Consider the following 22,358-nt stretch of genomic DNA (forward strand, 5'->3'; position numbering starts at 1 on the left):
CTAGTACTATAAATCTAATATATTTTACATTTAACCCCGAAAACTATAGTACATTAGAAAAGACCCGTTTGGTAAATTATCATTCTTCGTCCTCACTGATCCAAGGAAAAGAGGTCACCACTCACGCCAATGTAGCTTTGATACACCATGATTTGTTTTCTTTCCAATACTATTTCTAAACTAGGTACCAGTGACAAAAAACTAGAACTTGGCTTAAGCTCCAGGCAATAATTATCTTTCTGTTTTACAGACTAATGTAATATTGCCAATACTGATGTCTGTAAATAGTGATTTGCCCAGATTAACTGAGTCGTGATACTACTTCAATTTTTTAATACATCTTTGTATTTATATGCACACACACATGTTCTTAGCAAGATTTTTCCTTCTCACAAGGTAACAGAGACCTCCACAGATATATACATTAGTCAACTCCACTTTGATTTCCAGATTTTTTTGTGTGTGTGTGTGTTTGTGTGTGGAAAAATCAGAGAGTAGACGCATTTTTTTTCAGAACTACTGTGATTATTGCACACAAATCTAGAATCACTGTAGGGCTACAGGGCAAGGGGCAGGGGAATTTTAATCTGAAGTTTCAAAAGTCAAAATAACTATAGGTTTTATCTTACTAGGAAGCTACACTTGAAGTTGACTGCAATGGATAGGTATTGTGTAAAAGCAAGAAACGTAGTGATTCATAAATGTCTCTAAGAAAAGCTTTTAATATTACCTGAATATACTGGTATGAGCTGTTTCATGATTAGAATATATTTTCCTCTATCTAATGTTGAGGATTTTGTGAGAAAAAAAGGCTAATGATACAGATATTCTAGAAGAATGCAACAGATCTAGTACAAGGAAATTTTAGGAGCGCACTGAATCCCCAGTGTTAGACAATCTGTTTAGAAAGACAGTATTGGTAGTGGTATTTTAAGCAACCTAAGCTCTCTGTTAATGTATTTAAACATTGTTCACATCCTTAATTTTTAAAATCTAGTCCTCTTAATGTTATTTTAAATGTGGTGGAAAATTATACTGTAGGTCACAGTGCTTCCTTAAGTGAGTTCTTTCACTCTTCTGTTCCTGTCAGTTTGTGATGTGGTATGAATTAAGCCTTTATATCTCTTCAGCGCAGTAGGCTGTAAATTAATAGGTGCAAAGAAAGCAACAGTGTTCTGTGAATTAAGCATCAATTTACTGCTGCTACACTTCTCACTTCATACACCGTTCACATGCTGGTGTTAACAGTTAAGCAGTCTCTGGGTTTTTATAGCTAACACAGGAGAGATTATATTAGTTCAGTCACTACTAGTAGCATCCTATTTATTCTAGTGCCAAAATCCTTACAAAAGCTTCCACATACTTTCATGCATACAGTTACTAATATATATATTAGCATGAAGCAAAAGATAAGTGACACATTTCACATATGCTTTCTTTAAATACAAGCCTCAGAAATTTTTCAAGATTTCTATGTGAGATATTACCATAAATGACACATTTGTGTGATGCAGTTCACATGCTGGAGGAAAGAGAGGCCATCCAGAGGGACCTTGTCAGGCTACACGCTGGAAGGGAGGGATGCCATCCAGAGGGACCTTGACAGGCTGGAGAGGTGGGCCCATACCAACCTCATTAAGTGCAACCAGGCCAAGTGCAAGGTCCTGCACCTGGGTCATGGCAATCCCAGGCACAAATACAGGCTGGGCGGAAAATGGATCAAGAGCAGCCCTGAGGAGAGGGACTTGAGAGTGATGGTGGATGAGAAGCTTAACATAAGCCGGCAATGCGCCCTTGCGGCCCAGAAGGCCAACCACATCCTGGGCTGCATCAAGAGGAGCATGGCCAGCAGGTCGAGGGAGGTGATTCTCCCCCTCTACTCTGCCCTGGTGAGACCCCACCTGGAGTACTGTGTCCAGTTCTGGAGCCCCCAACATCAGAAGGACATGGACCAGTTGGGGAAGGTTCAGAGGAGGGCCACAAAGATGATAAAAGAGCTGGAGCACCTCTCTTATAAGCACAGGCTGAGAGAGTTGGGGCTGTTCAGCCTGCAGAAGAGGAGGCTCTGGGGAGACCTTATAGAGGTCTTCCAGTCTTCCAGTACCTCAAGGGGGCCTACAAGAAAGATGGGGAGAGACTCTTCAGTAGGGCCTGTTGTGATAGGACAAGGGGTAATGGTTTTAAAATAGAGGGAGGTAGATTTAGACAGGATATTAGGAAAAAAATTTTTATGCTGAGAGTTGTAGAACACTAGAACAGGTTGCCCAGAGAGGTGGTTGATGCCCAATCCCTGGAAACGTTCAAGGCCAGGTTGGATGAGGCTCTGAGCAACCTGATCTAGTCGGGCATGTTCCTGCTCCTTGCAGGGGGGTTGGACTAGATGTCCTTTGAAGGTCCCTTCCAACCCTAACCATTCTATGATTCTACACAGGCAGGTCAATATAAACCTCGTGAAGTTCTACAACAGCTAAAACGGCTTCACTAAGGACAAATGGTGCCTGACCAATTTGATGGTCTTCTGTGACAGGCTTAAAGCATCAGTGGACAAAGGACGAGCAACTGACATCATCTGTCTGGATTTGTGCAAAGCATTTGACACTGTCCCACATGACATTCTTCTCTAAACTGGAGTGACATGGATTTAATGTATGGAACAGTCAGTGGATAAGGAATTGGCTGGATGGCCACACTTGGAGAATGGTGGTCAATGGCTCAATGTCCAGGTGGAGACCAGTGACGAGTAGTGTGCCTCAGGGGTTGGTATTGGGACCAGCCTTGTTTAACATCTTTATTGGCAACATGGACAGTGGGATAGACTGCACCCTCAGTGAGTTAGTCAATGACACCAAGCTGTGTGGTGAGGTCAACATGCTGGAGGGAAGAGATGCCATATAGAGGGACCTTGATAAGCTGAAGAGGTGGGTCCATGAGACCTCATGAAGTTCGACAAGACCAAGCGCAAGGTCCTGTGCATGGCTCTGGGCAATCTCAAGCACAAATACAGGATGGGCAGAGAATGGATTGAGAACTGCCCTGAAGAGTAGGACTTGGGTGTGCTGGTGGATGAGAAGTTCAACATTAGCCAACAATGTGCTCTTGCAGCCCAGAAAGTCAATCGTATCCTAGGCTGCCTCAAAAGAATCATGGCCAGTGGGTCGAGGGAGGTGATTCTTCCCCTCTATTCCACTCTTGTGAGACACCACCTGGAGTACTGCGTCCAGTTCTGGAGCCCCCAGCATAAGAAGGAAATGGACCAGTTGGAGACCGTTCAGAGGAGGGCCACGAAGATGATCAGAGGACTGGAGAAGAGGAGGCTCCAGGGAGACCTTATAGCAGTCTTCCAGTACCTAAGTGGGCTTATAAGAAAGATAGTGAGAAACATTTTACCAGAGCCTGTTGCAATATGACAAGAAGTAATGTTTCTGAATTAGAAAGGGGTAGATTTACATAAGAAAGAAATTTTTTAGAATGAGGGTAGTGGAACACTGGAACAGGTTACCTAGAGAAGTGGTAGGTGCCTCATCCCTGGATACATTCAAGGTCAGGTTGGATGGGGCTCTGAGCAACCTGATCTAGTTGAAGGTGTTCCTGCTCCTTGATTCTATGGCTCTATATTTATTAACTGAGCTTTAAATAGATTTGCCTTTCCGTCAGGACTCCACAAACTTTTTTTTTTTTTTAATCAGAGTAGAATCGTAGAATCATTACAGTTGGATAAGAGCTCCAAGATCATCAAGTCCAACTGTCAACCCAACACCACGATGCCTACTAAACCATGTGCTGGAGTGCCACATCTACACGTTTTTTGAACACCTCTAGGGATAGTGACTCCACTACTTCCTTGGCCAGCCTGTTCAAATGCTTGACCACTCTTTCAGTAAAGAACTTGGGAAAAGAGACCAACATCCACCTCATTACAACCTCCTTTCAGGTAGTTGTAGAGAGCAATGAGGTCTCCCCTCAGCCCCCTCTTCTCCAGACTATATAATCACGGTGCCCTCAGGCGCTCGTGATAAGACAGCTCCAGACCACTCACCAGCTTCGTTGCCCTTCTTTGGACGCACTCCAGCATGTCAACATCCTTCTTGCAGTGAGGGGCCCAAAACTGCACACAGTATTCAAAGTATGACCTCACCAGTGTCAAGTACAGGGACACAATCAATTCTCTACTCCTGCTGGCTACACTATTCCTGAAACAAGCCAGAATGCTGTTGGCCTTCTTGGTCACCTGGGCACACCACTCATGACTGTCCACTAGCACCCCCAGGTCCCTTTCCACTGGGCAGCTTTCCAGCCACACTTCCATATAGTGTTGCATGGGATTGTTGTGACCCAAAGGCAGCACCCGGCACTTGGCCTTCTTGAACCTCATACAACTGACCTCAGCCCATCGATCCAGCCTGTCCAGGTCCCTCCACAGAGGCTTCCTACCCTCGAGTAGATTGACACTCTCACCCAGTTTGGAGTCATCTCCAAAGTTACTGAGGGAACACTCAATCCTCTCGTCCAGATCACTGATAAAGATATTAAAGAAAATTGGCCCCAGCACTGACCCCTGGGGAACACCACTTGTGACCAGCCACCAACTGGATTTAACTCAATTTACCACAACTCTCTGGACTCGGCCATCCAGCCAGTTTTTTACCCATTTAAAAGTACACTTGTCTAAGCCATGAGCTGTCAGCTTCTCTAGGAGAATGTTGTGGGAGACAGTATCAAAGGCTTTAGTAAAGTCCAGGTAGATAACATCCACAGCCTTTATCCACAGGATTTCCATCGTCTCCATTTCAGAACATAAGATTTACATATAATCCAAAGGAAAGCTATGGTCTAAAAGGAAGAATGGGAAACTGGTTTGCTACATTTCTACCTGAAGCTCTCAGAAGAATTATATACATATTTCAGCACTTGCCATCATTACATGCCTACTATCTGGGTAAAGATCACAGGATACTGATACAGCTATTGTGTATTTACCAGGAAAGTAGAGAGAAGGCCAGGCTTCACCACTGTCCTACACAGCAAAGATAAATGTACGAAAACTGTCTAGTTTTGAGGGAAAAGGAAAGGAGAGTGGATATACTGGCTGGATCAAATTGACTCCATTAGTTACATTCTTATTCCTGTGGGCTTAGGATGTTTTTATTCACCCTGTGCCAGTAGGAGGGCTGACTCGAGTACACTTCCCAGGCTCATTTGAGATATCATTCTGCAAAGGCTTTTCTGACCTAGAGCATCAAATTCCACCATTGCTACTCTCAAGTTCAAATTTTCCAGCCCTTCCTACCCAGCCTGAAGCTGTTTCCAAACCTTCCAACTCTTTAAAATCTGTCATACTATCCCCCAACCTACCCAAACAAAATTCTTCTCATGTTAGATTAATTCCTGTCTCCCGGCTGCGCAACTCAAAGCCCTTATTCCCTCCATCATCCCCTTTCTTTCAGTGCAATACTGTCAACTCAGAGATCACATACAATTTCACATGTTACATTGCAGCTTATTTTTGAAACCACTCCTTGTACTCTGTCTTTTTCTTCATTATGGTCATTTTAGCAATGAGAATCTGATAGTGCCTCATTGTTACCAGCAGACCTCATCTGCTTATATAGTATACACTATATATATGTGTATGTTATATATATGTGTTTAATATACATTTAAATAATAAAACAAACAAAAATTCACAGACCTTCTCCTGTATAAAAAAAATGTTAAAAAAAAAAGGAAAAACTATGCTGAAAGGAAAAGGAAGACAATAAAATAAACGTAACTGTGTCTTAAACAACAATTTCATTGCAGTTTTGCATTCATATCAATAGTAGCCAGGTTTCATATTCCCTCCCATGGAAATATTAGAGGGAGAGACCTCTCCAATCTGTCTTTATTTCTTTCTGTGGACTCCAAAGTTACTGAGCAGTGTTCATTGTATTTTCCCAAGTCTGCTAACAATTTACTAACAACTGTGAATAATTCATTTTTCAAGCAGGCATTTGAATGCCTGCTGAAAATCCATTTTGGAGCATGATGATTTTGATAAATATAGCAAAGTACAAGATACATCACTGATGAGATCATTTTATTAATCCTTATTATGGGAAAACTGTAGGAGTGAAGGAGCTGTTTATCTGCATATGTTTGGGTGTATATATATATATATATATATATATATAACTACTATGCCAAAGAACTGGATACAGATACTGAATTAAAACATGCTATTTCCCACTCAGGGAATTTTAAAAGACTCTGGAAAGCAATACTTTAAGAACTAGAGTATACCAGCTGCCTGTATCAAATATTTAATATACATAGCTGGCATCCTACGCAAAACACTGTGCCTATTTTCTTTCTAAATACCCTAATCTGAGTGGGATAATCCTTTCTGAAAGTATGCTTAACAGCTCTGAGACCAGGGAGACATTCACTCCAAGATTGCAGAACTCCACAGGCACTAAGTTCAGCACATTCTTTGCAAACTTTTTATACGCCGTTTTGACTGTAACTATACTTTTTTTTTTTTTTTTTTAAGGAATGGGCGTTATGGTTTTCAACCTTAAGGGTTGTCCCTTGAAGGGACATGAAGATCAACTACAACGTGTCAATGCTTGTTTGGAATAAGTTTTACCACATTTTAAGCTTAAACCATTGAACATGGCAGCAAATGCTGAGAGAGGATGCAGAAACAGGACATGTTGGTAGGAAGGAAAGGGAAGGGAGCAATGGGAGTATAGGTCTTGCCAACAGAAAATTAACTAGGAGAAACCAGGAGAAACAAGCAAGAGCAGCAAAAGCAGCAACTGACAGGACTCAGAAGTCAGGGAAAAAGATATATTCCACTGAATCTTTTAAAAAGACATGGCATTTGCCATGTTACTTATTTTAGGGATTCTTCTATCATTTATTCAGTTTGCAATATGTGAATGCATACTGACGTGTGCTGTAGTAAAATTCTGAACAAATGGGACATGGAAGAAATCAGTTAGCAAAAACATGTTTAATGAACAGAACTTTCATTCTAATTGGGTAAATAAACATATTCTTAATTGACAATATCTAATATCCTGTCATGGTCACTGTATTTTTCAGTCTTACAAATATCTTAATACAGACAAATATTCTTGTTCACCTTAAAAGCATCTTTGTCTTTCCAATCTATCTTGGGCATTCGGAAGTGTATAATGTTCTACGGTAAGTAAATTTTAAAAGTTTTTTTTGTTGCTATATATATTTGATAGAATGGGTTCAACTGCTGAACAGCATTAATGTTGATGTTCAAATGTGATAGACTACAGGATTTAAAAAAAAATAACTGGAAACTTTGCAACAGGAAAGTCAACAGAAAGAATTTTAGAGTAACTATGCAACTTCTTTGCCTGAAAAAAAAAAAAAAAAAAAAAAGAAACCCCCCCAAAAAACCCCCAAACCAAAAACCATGGTTCACAGCACGTCAGATGGACAGGTTATCAAATACAGAAGCTTATACTTATTGGACTCAGTTTCCTAACCAAAACAGGTAAAAAAGGAAATCTGCTTAAAAGCTAAAGAAATGTAAGAGCTTCCAAAAACTAATAGACAGCAAGAGAACCCTTTACCAGCATCTCCAATACAAACATACAGTATTGCAGAGTTTCACTGGTGACAAAAAAAAAAAGAAGGGATGATTGTCAGAAGGCTTCTAAAGAGTCTAAAGTAAATAACTAATAGAAAATAAACTAGTAAAAGCCAATAGTGTTCTCAAATGAAAAAGCTGGAATCTGTCTTCGTCTTGTTGCATAGCCACAACACATCCTTTCTCATCTGATGGAGAAGGAAAATAAAATAGAACCTTATATTGCTAAGTGTATGTCACAAGCCCTTTCCTGGTGTATAACAACAACTTTATGGAAGGTGCATCCACAAGCAATATATCTTTTCACAGTAAACCAATAGATGGTGCTCTTTAGCTGTATAATTATGTTGTTCTGAGCTAAATATTCAGCTCATCTGTGTGGATCTACTGCCATAGGTGTCTGTTAAAAAGGTGATTTAGACCACTCCATTATCTCATGCATTACTCTCCTATAGACCTTTCACAATTATGGTGGTAAGATTAATACAGGTCTCTATAAACAGGACAGGAAACATGTAGATCAAAATATTACTGTTTCTAATTATATCTAAGTGCTTGGACTGGCGTACTTATCTAAGAAACACAAATTAACTGTTATAAGATTTTTTCATTAACACAGAAATAAGAAGTGAGCTTCAGATTACTCCAGGTACTTATGTCAAATTGTATGCCAAGATTATAGTAATTCACTATTGACACTTCCAAATCACACTCACATCCACATGCATTTTAATGGCCTTCCACTAGGATATTGAGGTGATTTATAAGGAAGTCAGAATAATCTTAAGGGTATTTTTAAATAGTACTAGGAAATTAATTTAGACTAAAAAGTATGAAGTGTAGTTCATTCTCTTGGCAAATACTGACAAAAAAAAAATGAAGGATAATAATTTTAGGGTTCAATTGAAGCATAGTCAGAAAATATTAATATTTTAGGGCAAAAGAGGCAAAAAGAAATTGTAGAACAAAATATGCTCAATATTAATATTCCATGTGAAAAATGACTGTAGAATTATTCTTACTATCATGACTACCTTTAATGCATACAGTAATAATCTAAGATTTTTTTTTGTAAAATAATTTTTTAATCTTGCAAAAATTATGGCAAAGCCACATTTACAGGAAAAAGCCTGAGTCAAGCCTATCTATACCCATGGCAATTGCCCAGCGTTATCTAACCTGCAAATAATAAAATATTCAGTCCAAATTAAAAAAGAAAAACAAAAATCACCCAAAACACCTCAGTCTTAAGGAGTTGTCTTGGGAAACACTCATTAAGAGATTTTCAAAAGGATGCTTTCCCTAAGTGATTTTACTTCAAAACCATGGGCTTTTATGATACTTCTTAATGCTCGCTCTAGATCCAATCTTGATTTAATTTTAAGTACTATATAACTTAAGCTGAAGTCTAAAGGCACATGTTTGGAAGTATTTAAAAAGTTATATTTAATGTTCAGAAATTATGCAAAAAACTTTTTTAAAGCTCTACTAATTAACAACAGAGGAGCTCTTCAAACTCAACAGATCCAGCCATTTGGTGAAGACATAGCAAAGAGGCAGTCTTTCTATTATGGTCCCAGAAGTACCGTTCGTGGCATTGTGAGCAAGAGCTTACCACTCAAGATAAACATGCTTTACATATAAAACTACTTTATGAAATAGCAAATCAAGCAAGTGATTCAAATTAAAACAAAAGGTTTCTTTCATCTACAGCCTTACTAACAATTATTTTACTTCCTCCACAGATTAAAAGGCCTATTCTACCTGCTTTGCATTCATTTTGCAAACACTGATCTTCACCTTTTTAAATCTGTTGACAGTTATATTGATTCAAAGTAGGATTAAAAATGTGGTCATCTATATGTGCCCATCCATTCAAGACACAGAGCTATATAACTGCTCTTTAACTAGGAAAAAACGCCCCAAACTTGAATAGCCTTAGACACTCTAATTGTATCATAAAATAAATAGCAAGGTAATGTCATTTGAATCTTTTATAAACTAATTCCATTAGGATGGACTGTATGAATGATTTTCAAATAATATTTTAAGAATAAGGAAAACAAATATCTTCTTCCTTTTCAATACACTGTAAACCAATCAGCTGTATAACATGTAAATTAAATCAACATCTTAAAGAATGTTTAGAAAAGTAAGGCATATAATATCAGTAATATAATTACTATAATATCTCTTTATCATACTTTATAAATCTATCAGGTTATTCTTCCTCAGCATTTAGATTTTACTTGTTCTACCATTTCCATTGCTTTACTTAGAAAAAGTCCATCCAGGTTTTTATGATAATCATGCTGGAACTGGTGCTAACTTTGTTGATATGAGAGGGTAATCCAGACCAATTGCACCATATACTAAAACCACTAAAGAGTCATCAGTCTTAAATTATTTTGTTTATTCTCACTCTTTCTACCTTTTGCAGTGCTCGTATATCTGTCTTTCTATGTTCTTCACTAGGATAATATTTGGCTTATTTAAAGCAAATATTCCTTTAAGTGAAAAATCAGTCATAATTACCAGACTGTTCTAATGTAATACATCTTCTAACACAGAATTACTGTATAAACCTGTTGACATGGTACCAGATAAAATAAAAGGGAGCAATTAAAAAAAAAAAGTCACATTTTAAGATGATACACCTCTAGATCATTAGTTTTAAGTATAGAACAACTTCATATTTAAACACACAGCCGATTTTTGCAGATGACAGCATGCACTACATTTAGCATGGCTCTAATGTCGCTATGGTAACTGCTCTGGCATAGATATAGCTGAATGTGTAGCTTCACTCCAAATTATCCATTAATTCTTTAAACATTTCTTATAAAACTTCCTATAGGTTCTCCAAACTTTTCTTAGTGATCCTGTACTGGTCCTGTACTGGTATCAGTGATATCAGTACTGTTTAGCATTGTCATCAATGACATGGACAGTGGGATTGAGTGCACTCTCAGCAAGTTTGCTGACAACACCAAGCTGAGTGGTGCAGTTGATATGCCTGAGGGCCTGAATGCCATCCAGAGGGACCTGGACAAGCTCAAGAAGTGAGTCCATGTGAACCTCATGAGGTTCAACAAGGTTAAGTGCAAGGTCCTGCATATGGATCGGGGCAATGCCCAATATCAATACAGGATGGGGGATGAAGGGATTAAGAGCAGCCCTATGGAGAAGGACTTGGGTGTGTTGGTGGACGAGAAGCTCAACATGAGCAGGCAATGTACTCTTGCAGCCCAGAAAGCCAACCGCATCCTGGGCTGCATCAAAAGGAGTGCGGCCAGCAGGATGAGGGAGGTGATTCTTCACCTCTCTTCTGCCCTTGTGAAACCCTGCCTGGAGTACTGCATCCAGATCTGGAGCCATCAGCACAGGAAAGATGTGGACCTGTTGGAGCGAGTCCAGAGGAGTGCCACAAAAATTATCAGAGAGATAGAGCATCTCTCCTATGTGGACAGGCTGAGAGAATCTGTGTTGTTCAGCCTAGAGAAGTGAAGGCTCCAGGGTGACCTTATTGAGGCTTTTCAATACTTAGAAGGGGTTTATAAGAAAGATGAGGAGAAACTTTCTAGCAGAGTCTGTCACAACAGGCCAAGGGCTAATGGTTATAAACTAAAAGAGGGTAGGATTTACAGTAGATATAAGGAAGAAATTTTTTACACAGAGGGTGCTACAACACTGGAACAGGTTGCCCAGAGAGGTGGTAGACACCCCGTCCCTGGAAATGTTCAAGGCCAGGTTGGATGGGGCTCTAAGCAACCTGATCTACTTGGAGATGTCCCTGCTCCTTGTAGGGGAAGTTGGACTACATGACCTTTAAAGGTCCCTTTGAACTCAAACTATTCTATATTTCTATGATCCTAAGAACACATAATAAATCTTTATCAGAGTTTAGCATTATAAAAAAAATGTATCTCCAACTCTAAAAAAAAATATCAGGGAAAATGAGGAAACTATTTAGAATTAATTCTAGGAGAAATAAGATTCTGATTTCCAATGTGATATTACATGAGATCAATGCAGAATATATTTCCATTGCTTTCTACTCATATTCTTCTACATCATCTATTACCAGAAAACTTATTGGGAACAGATATGCATATGTCATGGTCTGTAAAAGTAAAGTTATTCCTATATTTACATGTTCAAATTCAGTAACAGATTAATTTATTGCAATGTTTCTAGGTGTCTACTAGAGCCTCATACAGATACAACAAGACTCCATTAGCTCTTCCCCTTCAAGATTTCCACTTCTGGTCCTTAGAACCTCTACTAAGAAAACATTGGCATCAATGACTGTTGTCATTGTGCATGTCTGTGCACAAAAGAGAGGCAAACAGGGTACACATATATTGTATTTCAGTCAGATATGAGCACTTAATTTGATACAGAGCTGCTTCATTGACTGCTGTTACACAACTTTTGGTCGTGTGGAAATGTCAGAGTAATCTTGAGATATAGATCCAGAAGTATCTTCAAAACAAAGTTTTTACATATTTGCCAAGCATAGTTGCCATGTATTTTTATTTGATACAGTTTTTCAACAGATCAGATGATACCTAGAGCTTCACAATTATTAATATATTTTACTGCCTAGCCTGTCATGACATTGAAATAATAGTGAGATTGCTTCAGATCTCCAGAAAAGCATTCTCAAGATAATAACTATCAGACATCTGTGAACAGCAGATCTGTATTTTTTTTCTAGGCTACATTTTTATAGCAATGGCACGTATGTCAAGCAGAAGACATTCTCAGAGTTGAAAAAAAAAATCTGTATATGTAGCATTCAGAGAAATCATCATACAAACTGTTCTGCAATTTAATCCATTCCCATGGACAGAACTATCATCTCTTCCTTAATACAGAAAATGTAGATGTAGTACTAAGCCCTGATAGTGCTAAGCAAACAGTTATAACATCACCCAATGTAAGATAATAATACTTGCATATATGAATACATGTAGTAAGACTGAATTATAGCCTGTTTAAAATGAGATGGCATCTATTTGCTGTCTATATATTCATGTTTTATTGTGAGGCTGAATTTTGTTCATTACTTTCATTGTTGGAGCACAATATCATGATAAGCCATTCAAGATAAAATATTAGAAAATGTTCTCATGCCCAGTTAAAATATGTAACATCAATAAATGCTCACTGCTAAGATACTTTAAAAATATAGCTCTCAAAGATGGAGGAAAATAAGAGGAAGGATGAAGATTTGCAAGGAAGTAAAAACAAACTCCTTTTTTTTTTTTTTTTTTTTTTTTAAAAATTCTGGAGGGTGAAAGTGACCAAAGGAAAAAGTGTAACAAAGTCATCATTTCTAACAGGTAGAAAATATTTTAAATATATTTTACTATATATTCAAAATACTAAAAAAAAAAAAAAAGCAAAACTGAAACTGAGAACTTTACAAGATCTCTAACTTACCATATTGATGGTGCTTCTGTCCCACTGATCTCTAGGAAGTCATATCCTTCCTCTAACTGGAAGTCAGTAAAAACCAAAGCAATGGTATCTCCTGGTTCAGCCAATATGGTCCAGGTGCAATCAGCATTATTTTCATACTCAGAAGGGAAGTGAGGACTTGAAATAGTTGCACTTGTCCCACGTAGTGTCCCTCCACAAGCTCCTTCAGCTGATGAACAGAATATCAATTACTAAGTGGAGCTGCACTTTAAACAAGTGAAACATCACTCTTGTTTGTGCCATATCAAACCCAGTTCTTCCTTTCCATACATAGAATACCCACAAATAAATGTGCACAGAGAAACAATACACTCTCCAATTGAATGGAATAGAACACTTTCTGGACATTAAGCTGCAGAGATTTTAGGTTTGGCTTTTTTCTTTTTACTTTTTTCCTTGTTGATGACAATTTAGTGCCAGGTTAAAAATAAAAAAATAAAAAAAATAAAAAGCTTAGCACAGACACAGTATGAGCTGATTTGAAGAACTGGTATTTTGGCTCTGTGAAAATGTTCACAGAAATCTAAGAAATAACTGGCCAGGGAATCACAGAAATACAGTTAGTTGCTCTGTGATACAAACTAAAAAATATTGAACACTTATTTTCTGAAGATATCTCTCATTTCTAATAACTAAAAAAAAACCCCACAAAAAAAAATCTTAGAGATTTAAATGCTTTCCTAAACTAGAAAGCATTAATAAAATTATACTAACCATTTTCAATCTTTTTGTTCTGAATCAGAATATTTACAGATGGTAAATAAATTCAGAAGGTTTTGTTGCCAGATGGACCTTCCAAGGTTCACTCATAACATTTTTTAAAGGTTATTAACAAAATTTCTAAAAATACAGAGCATTGGAGTTAGCTGCTCAGTCTGGAATGTTGTTCAATATATCACCAAAAGATGTAGAAGACTTCTTGTACACTTCTTTGCCTCATAAGATTTCATTGAAAGTTTTAAAGATATACCATTATTATTAGTATTGCATATTAATACATATAATTTAAAAAAAAAAAAACCAATAAAACGTGTTGTGGTTTTGTTTAGTGAGGGGGAAGCCTAAGGTGGTAGGCCTAAGGCATGTCATCCATACAATTCATTGGCATAAAAATTACTCAAGTGACTTTTGGTGTGTTATACTCATCAAGTGTATTTTGGTGACTATGGAAGCTAGAGCAATAGTAATTAAAAGTATTTCTGCATAGGTGAATGATCAGAAGAGAAGCATTTATTTTTCACCTGTTTTCTCATCTTTACTTACTGCTATTACCATTAGGTATTATTTGCATACTATAAGTGCATATGTGGATTTAAAAACAAATAGCTTAGCACAGTGCATGACACAAGGAACTTAACAGTCTAACTAGGATAATAACTGAATAGCAAATTAAGAAGAAAGAGAGGGGTAGAAGTAGAACTGCTTTTCTCAATCACAGATGAAAGCCTGTCAGTGAAAGTGAGCTTTAAAAGAAGATTTGAAGGAAAAAAGATTCATTTGAATCAAAGGAGGACGAATACTGTGGCTGGACATTAAAAAAAGGGGAGTACTAAAAGAGGATAAATAGCTAATAAGGGACGGAAATACAAGGAAAAATTGGGAGAAAGACAGAAACAGAATAATTACTTTAACATTTAAGTATTATATGGACCATTAATTTGACCAAAAAGAGGAGAGAAAGTTGCTGAAGAGATTCAATTTACTCTTCTATATGCAAAGTAAACTTTGACATTAAGAAATGTAACATAACATTGGCTACCAAAGCCTTATTGAGTTTCATGATTTCTTGGCACACAAATTTCTCAGAGAGAGCAGGTCCTTTTTATAAATTTGTTATCTTACTTTCTAGATCCTGATATTTATGTGATGTTCGTTTTTAAATGAAGAAGATTTAGGGGTAGACTAGATCTAGACTCCTAAAAGATTTCTTTTTGTTGGTGAAATCAGGCCATTTCTGTGATTTGTCTCTCAATTCCTAGCTTTTTACACAGTGCACATTGAAAGGGCCATTGTGGCTCTGAGGGATGAAAAGGGAAAGGAAGTGAAAATTAAAGAACTCATGGATAAAGCCAAGGATCAGAGTAAAAATTGCTGGTGCATAATACATGCAAAGATTACAATAATTTTAAAATACTGTAAATCTATAATAAATCAGAAAGAAGAATCAAGGTTTGTTATCCAATAATATCTAGAATGACCCTTTTTTTCTTTTTTTTTTTTTAAGCACTTCACTTCAGATTACTATCTAACCCAGCAAAGAAAAACAAATTAACTTGATACATTCTCTTACAATACTTCAGTACAGAAACAAACACTACATTATTGTTTTCCACAGTGGTCATCATGAGTATTAGTTTGAATGAGCTATCAAAAACTAAAATCTGATTATTTCCACCCTCTGGGTTTTTTTCATGCTTTGTACTTGTTCATTTTTGGCATAACGGTACGGGATTTTTGTATTTTTTTTTAAATAATCAAAATGTAAGAGTATGAGTTTCAGTTAATAGTGCATACAGTTTGTACCTCTATTGTTGAAAGCCAGCAAGCAGACTTTTCCCATCCAGGGTAACTAGCAAGATGTGCAAAATCCTGTCAGCCATAACTCTTTGGTACTAGCCACTTGCTGTTAAACTTTATTATGACAACATTCTCAATGACACCACCTCCCACTGTGTTTGTACTGACATTAAGTAACATGCTAGTGGTAATTACAAAGCTACTCAGTGTTTCTGCTGCAGAGCCTTTGAAAAAGCTTTGAGCACTAAAGCTCTGAATTTTACAGCTGACAAGGAAGGCTTATGTAGTAGATTATTTCTGGCAATCACATGCAAAAATCTAAATTTATACGCTCTGCATTACCAATGAAAGCTAAAGGAACTCAGGCTACTACAGATATCTGCCCAGAGGGATGCATAGCTTTTTAATCTATTCATAATACCATTTCTAAGAGGTCTGCCAGAAACCAAGTTAGCTCAGAAATGGAAAGGGAACATTAGTCAGGTAAGATCACAGGAACTAACTTGGACCAGACAGTCAGTATTTTCTCTCTGACAGATGTGGATGTGTTAGGGAAAAACCTCAGCAAAAGCAGCTGCACAGAATGATCTTTCCTCTGACATATTTCCCCTGTTCCAGGACCCTGTGGTTTAGCGACTTCCTTCATCATAAGTGGCACCCAGGCTATGGCAACAAGACTATTAAATGTTAAAATGTAATAAATTGTCTAAGGCAGGCAAGATATGGCCACACTGCTCAGGGGATAGGAAACAAACTGTCTACCCATACGCTGTTTCACCAGTTGGCCCCAGAGCTAGCTGGCCTCCTTGGACTGACCATCCGTCTTGGCCATGGCCTTCTCTATGTTATGCTTTTGAAAAAGCGAGAACAGTGCTCAGGAATCTTAATGCATAACTGTGCTTAGAGTAATTTGATAGCAGATAGTGCCTCAGGCTTCATTAATTCAAACTCTAAGTGATTAACAAATTGCATTTTAAAATGTGCAAGTAATTAATTGCAAACACTCATGGTTATTTTCAAGTTGTAAGCAACTGCAAAAAGTGCTGTTTGTATCAGCATAAATGACTACCTGAAGTATAAAGCTACAAACATTTGGATCTCTCAGCGGTCAGGAATTAAGTGCTCTGAATTTAGAGAATACGCATCATATATAAGGTACAAATGCAAACACATATGGCTGGCACTACTTGACAAAAATCATATATACTGTATAGATGTGTAGCTTAAATAAGAGAGATAAACATATCCATCAAGTTAATATATGTAAAAATCAAAAGAATCACTGAGGAACTGCGGCAGTCAATGAAAAACCTTACATTTTTATTCAAACTAGAAAGAGTCATTTCACCAAAAATAACAATCTGACAATTTTGGTAAGCTGTGTTTTGCATAAATGAGATCTCGCTACAAGTGAGGTGCATGCTGTGCTAAGGAGATATCCAAGGATGGGGTAAGAAGAGAAACAGTATCTTAAAAACCTTCCTTATGTTAATTGGTTTAGGTATCTTTCAAACCTTCAGTCTTTTTTACTGGACTTCCCTCTCCTTCCCACACAAATTCCTTCTAGAATGCAACATTCTGCATTCTATATGCCTTTTTAATATAAAAACTAGTAAAATATTTATGCAAGTGAAAAGTGTTTATTGCATAATAACCAAAAAAAAAAAACCAAACCCATCTAAACTTTCAAAATTAACTTAGAATTTGAATATAAATTGTCAGAATTGTCTATCCTGCTTTAGTTTAAACTGAAAGGTCTTAATTTGAAAGATCATTTTACTACGTTACTATTATAACATAACTGATAAAAACATAGCTGTGACTTAAATTACAAAATTAATAGCAAAAAAGTTTTTTCTTGTTATGTCATTCTAGTAATTTCCTTATCTTTTTGTCACTAGCAACAGAATAGATGCAATTAAAAACATGAGAGATATTTTACAAATCATTGTCAAATGACATATTGTCATTTTGAGTCACATTTTCTAAGTCTTACCAATTAAAGAAAATTGCAGTTTTATAGGGTACCAAATGAACCATGAGCATACATTATTTAGCATTCCGTATTAAAAATATCCCTGGAACAGTTATTCATTTATTGAGGCTGGAAAGCAGCCCCACAGAGATAAATATGGGAGTCTGGGTTCATGGCAAGTTGAGTATGAGTCAACAGTGTGCCCTGGAACCCTAAAGGGCCAACCATGTTCTAGGGTTCATCAATCAGAGCATAGCTAGCTGGTTGAGGGAGGTAGTTGTCCTGCTCAAAACTGCACTGGTGTGGCCCCACCTCAAGTACTGTGTGCAGTTTTGGGAGCCTCAATGTAAGAAGGACATCAGACTATTAGAGTGTGTCCAGAGGAGGGTGACCAAGATGGTGAAAGGTCTTGAGGGCAAGACTTAGGAGAAGCAGCTAAGATCACTTGGCTTGTTCCGCTTGGAGAAGAGAATGCTGAGGGGTGACCTCACCACAGTCTACAATTTCCTTAAGGGGGGCAGCACAGGGGGAGGTGCTGATCTCCTCTCTCTGGTGACCAGCAACAAGACGTAAGGAAAGAACAGAATGACGCTGCATCAGAGGAAGTTCAGATCAGACATTAGGAAAAGTTTATTCACTGAGAGGGCGGTCAGTCACTGGAACAGACTCCCCAAGGAAGTGGTCATGGCACCAAGTCTGTCAGAGTTCAAGGAGTGTCTGGATAATACTCTTAGTTACATGGTTTAGGTTTAGGTAGTCCTGAGAGAAGTAGGGGGTTCGACTCAATGGTCATTACGGGTCCCTTCCACCTTGTGATATTCTATGGTCCTAGGATTTATTGAATTCTTTATTAAATGGACTTTTCCTGTAGTTCACTTGTGAAAAAGTAGGTAATTTTACCTCATTTAATAAAATTCTTCAGAACAGAAAACACGTCTATTAAATAATCATGAATGATTACTTTCAGAGATATATGCTTTGGTTATTTTGGAAGTGGTTAATATAAGGAGTTAGTTAAATGACTTTTTGAAGTAAGACTTAAAAATTATAATTTTAAAATGTCTCACTGACAAAAACCTAGAAACAAGCCATAGTATATCAATGCCAAGTTTAAAAATAAATTTCACTATGTCAATGCCAACTGTCAAGCTGCTAAACTGCCAGTTTCATAAAGACCAAAAACATCACGAAGTGTTACAATGGTGTAGCATTATACATTCATCAGACAACTCATTGATCTAATCTAGTTCCAACTGGCAGCCAGCTCTTTAACCATCAAAATATTCACCTCTACTTGCTAATCTTCTTTAATATTTCAGTTATTTATAGTCTTTCTTTTGAACAGGTAAAAGCCAACACCTGTGATTCTTCTCTGTGTTAAAAAAAAAAAAATCAAACAAAACAAAACAAAAACAAAAACCAAACTTGTCAGAAGGTTGGGTCTTTTTTCCTGTCACCTCCGGAATCCAGATGTACTGCATCTTACATAAGTGCTCTAATCAATTTGCCTCCCCTTTCTCAATTTCTTCTCTTGCTGTTGATCAACTTCACATAAATTAAATACTCATCAGACCATGCATTTAAGATGAATTTTCTTTCTCTCCCCGGGGTACTCAAAGGACACTTCAAAATAATTTGGATTGCTCTCTAAGTAGATTTATTTTGTTAAAATTTCAGAAATTATTGTAGTTTAGGAAAATAGTGCATATTTTACTTATCTAAAAAATTCAGATTTCTCACTTCAAATTAATAGTATGTACAAAATAGAAACATAGAAATTGTTGCAATTTGTTTAGGCACCTGTGGGCACCCATTGTAGTAGTACTTTGAACATTTTAGCTTTGACATTTCAGTGAGCACGATCTAAGTAGACCCCAGTGGGGTTGCCCCATAGTTACTGGCCCTGACAATACAGGATACAGTGGAGTCGTCTTTTACTTTCTGGGGCTTGAGATTGGTCTGTTTTTCCTTTGTAAACATTGTGCTCAATTTAGTAGCATTTTACAATTCTTATTTATTCTATCATATCAGGTTTCTTTTTTATGTTACAAAGACTTATTCTTCCTCCATCCACTCTGGAGAGGAAATCTGATCAATTAGTCACTGAAGTTAGAAATTCCAAAATAGTGATGGGCAAATTATTTACTAACAAAAAAGTTTTGTTATTAACTAATAGTATGTACTTGAGCAAACTTAAAATCAAAACCCAATGTCTGCCACCTTTTTCATGAAAAAAAAATTGGCCTTAAGGGGGGATAGCTAGATTAAGAAGTTCCAAAATTAATCAACAGTCTGTAGTCTCATACAGAAATAAAAGATCAGTATTCTGGATATCTTGTAAAGATTCTCTTCTTTTTCAATTAAGAATCCTAAGCTATTTTCCAGTGAAATAATAATCCTTCACTTGAGAACATATTTTTATTTTAATGCTGATAATGGTCCCTTAAAAAAAACCAGCCTATGACAAATTAATAGTAAAGCCCTAATTTTGAAGCAAAAAGAGAAAGTGCTGAATCCTTTGAGGGTAAATTAATGACTGTTGCAGATTTCACATATATATATATATATATTTAATAACTAGGAAAGTTAATCCAGTCATTCCCAGGAGTCTACGTGCAGTTATGAAATTGTTAATATTTTTATGTCTGCCTTGAGGTTTTTCATTTTTAGTAAAACATTGTATCTCCCTCTGATATTAATTTTTCTCATGTTCCTAATGGTCAGACTAAAGTCCTCTTTTTCATTCTTTGACTTTACTGTCTTATTCTGAGTACCTTCATCATGTTTTCATCTCATCTGTCACTTCTTATTCCTATATTCCAGGCACCTTATTGCACAGCTTCAGCTTTGACCTGGCATCTTTTAATTTTTTTTTTATCTGGTCCCTGCGTACCTGATACATATTAGAACAAGAATATTCTAACAAATATATGTAGATGTAAATATATATATACTTCTACACACATATATAAGAAGGAATATTTATAGCTGGGTTCATATCTCCCATTGGATGTGATCTAGTCAGTCCTGCACTACTGTCTAAGAAATGACAGAGTATATCCTATCTGCTCTTCCTGAAACACTTCTGACTTCTTATTTGACCAGTCACAATGAGTTTCATTCAAATTTCATCCCAATGTAAACATTGCACCAATTCAGATTATTCTAAAAGTGAACAGAATTGTCAGGAATCTGCCATGTCACTCTAAAAATTAGATTTGGGAAAATGGTCTCACTTTATCATGTAATGAAACAGTAAAAAACAGAATTGCCAGGAAATTTTCTTTTTCTTTCCCTTTATTTTTTCTACTTTAAAAAAAAAAACAACACATGGATAAATGATAGGATCAGGACATCTTTTTCTCCTCCTTAAAATTATAAAATCATATTTGTCTGAACCTCAGAGGCTGAGAAGAAATTGCATCAGAGAATTATTTGCTACCTCTGAAAGTACATGTAACAGTAAAACCATCAATTTCTCTTTGCTAGATGTTTTAAATTACCAGCTCTGAATCTCTGTTTAGTTTATCTTGCTTTACAGTAAATCATAAACTCCCTTTGTCTATTCTAAAAATGCCTTCCTGATTATATATTCTTCACCAAAGTATTTCTCCAACAATATATCTTAAATTTAGAACCTCATTCATTAGTACTTGATTATTTTGGACCTTTCTGACATATGATCTCTTTCACTAGTTTGTTTTCTTTATTTATTCTTTATTTTCTCTACAATAACTGGGTGTCTTTTTAATGATAACATATTACACTTTCTTCCCTTCACAGCTATTTTCATTGTGAGAAAACACTTACCATTGTAATATCACTAATGCAATTTGTATTCCTAATGTTAGCTTCATAAAAATCTAGACTCATGCAACTATAATCAACTAGGGATTCTCAAAATTACTGAGAATTGAGAACCTAATTATACAAAGTTCATTTAGAAGTAGTCACATATCATAAATCAGCTATTAGTGGAGTTACTGCAGAGAATGAAATTAACTTTCAAAATGTTTCAGACTTGTACTGCACAGTATTTCAATCTCAAGATAAAGGTGGCAAATGTTTTAGGTGACATCACAATGGTAGCCAAGATTGAGACAAAGATCTCCAACTCTTGGGACAAAAAACCCAGAAGAACATAATTTAGGCTTTTGATTCTCCATGTCGATTTTTGTAAGCCACCTATATATTTTTTTTTGTAGAAACTCATGGTAAACTTCTCTGTTAGCTTCTATTAGCAGAGAAGTCCATGGCTGCTTTTACATACTATACAGAAAAATAGGACTAAGTTTTAACAGAATTTGCCTTTCAGCTTTCCGTTGGAGGCTGTTTTCTATTTTAGGGAGATCGTTTTCTATCCTTCAGTTTGGAAGTTGCCACATTTTCACACATTAAAAAAACCATAGTTTATTAAAAGAAAACAGAAAAAAAAGAGAAATCAAATTTCTTGACAGTCAAATTATGTAAATTTTCTAAAAATGCCATTGACTGCACCTTTGATTTGTGCTCAGAGCTCATTCTAAGCCACCAATGCATCTGCAGTGCAGTTCAGCTCCATCACCCTTCGCGTGGCTATAGTTTAAAGAGCGAACCTTTGAAATTGAGTAGCAGCCAGAGAAACAAAACTGCAGATACAAGTCAATGCTCTCTATGTCTTCCTGGAGGCTTACTAATTCACTAGGAATTTTTCTAGCAGAAATGGCATTTGTACAGTTAGACAATGTATAAATTACTAGACACCAGCTTCTTAATACTTCTGAAAATATT

At 36.7% G+C, this 22,358-nt stretch overlaps 1 protein-coding gene across 1 annotated transcript in view; it reads right to left on the bottom strand.

Annotated features, from left to right (window-relative positions):
* The window catches only part of CSMD1 (CUB and Sushi multiple domains 1), a 1,203,024-nt gene that overhangs the window by 588,889 nt on the left and 591,777 nt on the right, over window positions 1–22,358 (bottom strand). Inside the window, exon 5 of the mRNA XM_086744017.1 lies at window positions 13,058–13,265. Within this exon, the coding sequence (XP_086600143.1) occupies window positions 13,058–13,265 (208 nt within the window). The remainder of the gene's footprint in view (window positions 1–13,057; window positions 13,266–22,358) is intronic.

This window comes from Chlamydotis macqueenii, chromosome 3 (assembly GCF_036417535.1).
Source record: "Chlamydotis macqueenii isolate bChlMac1 chromosome 3, bChlMac1.mat, whole genome shotgun sequence".
Lineage (NCBI taxonomy): Eukaryota > Metazoa > Chordata > Aves > Otidiformes > Otididae > Chlamydotis > Chlamydotis macqueenii.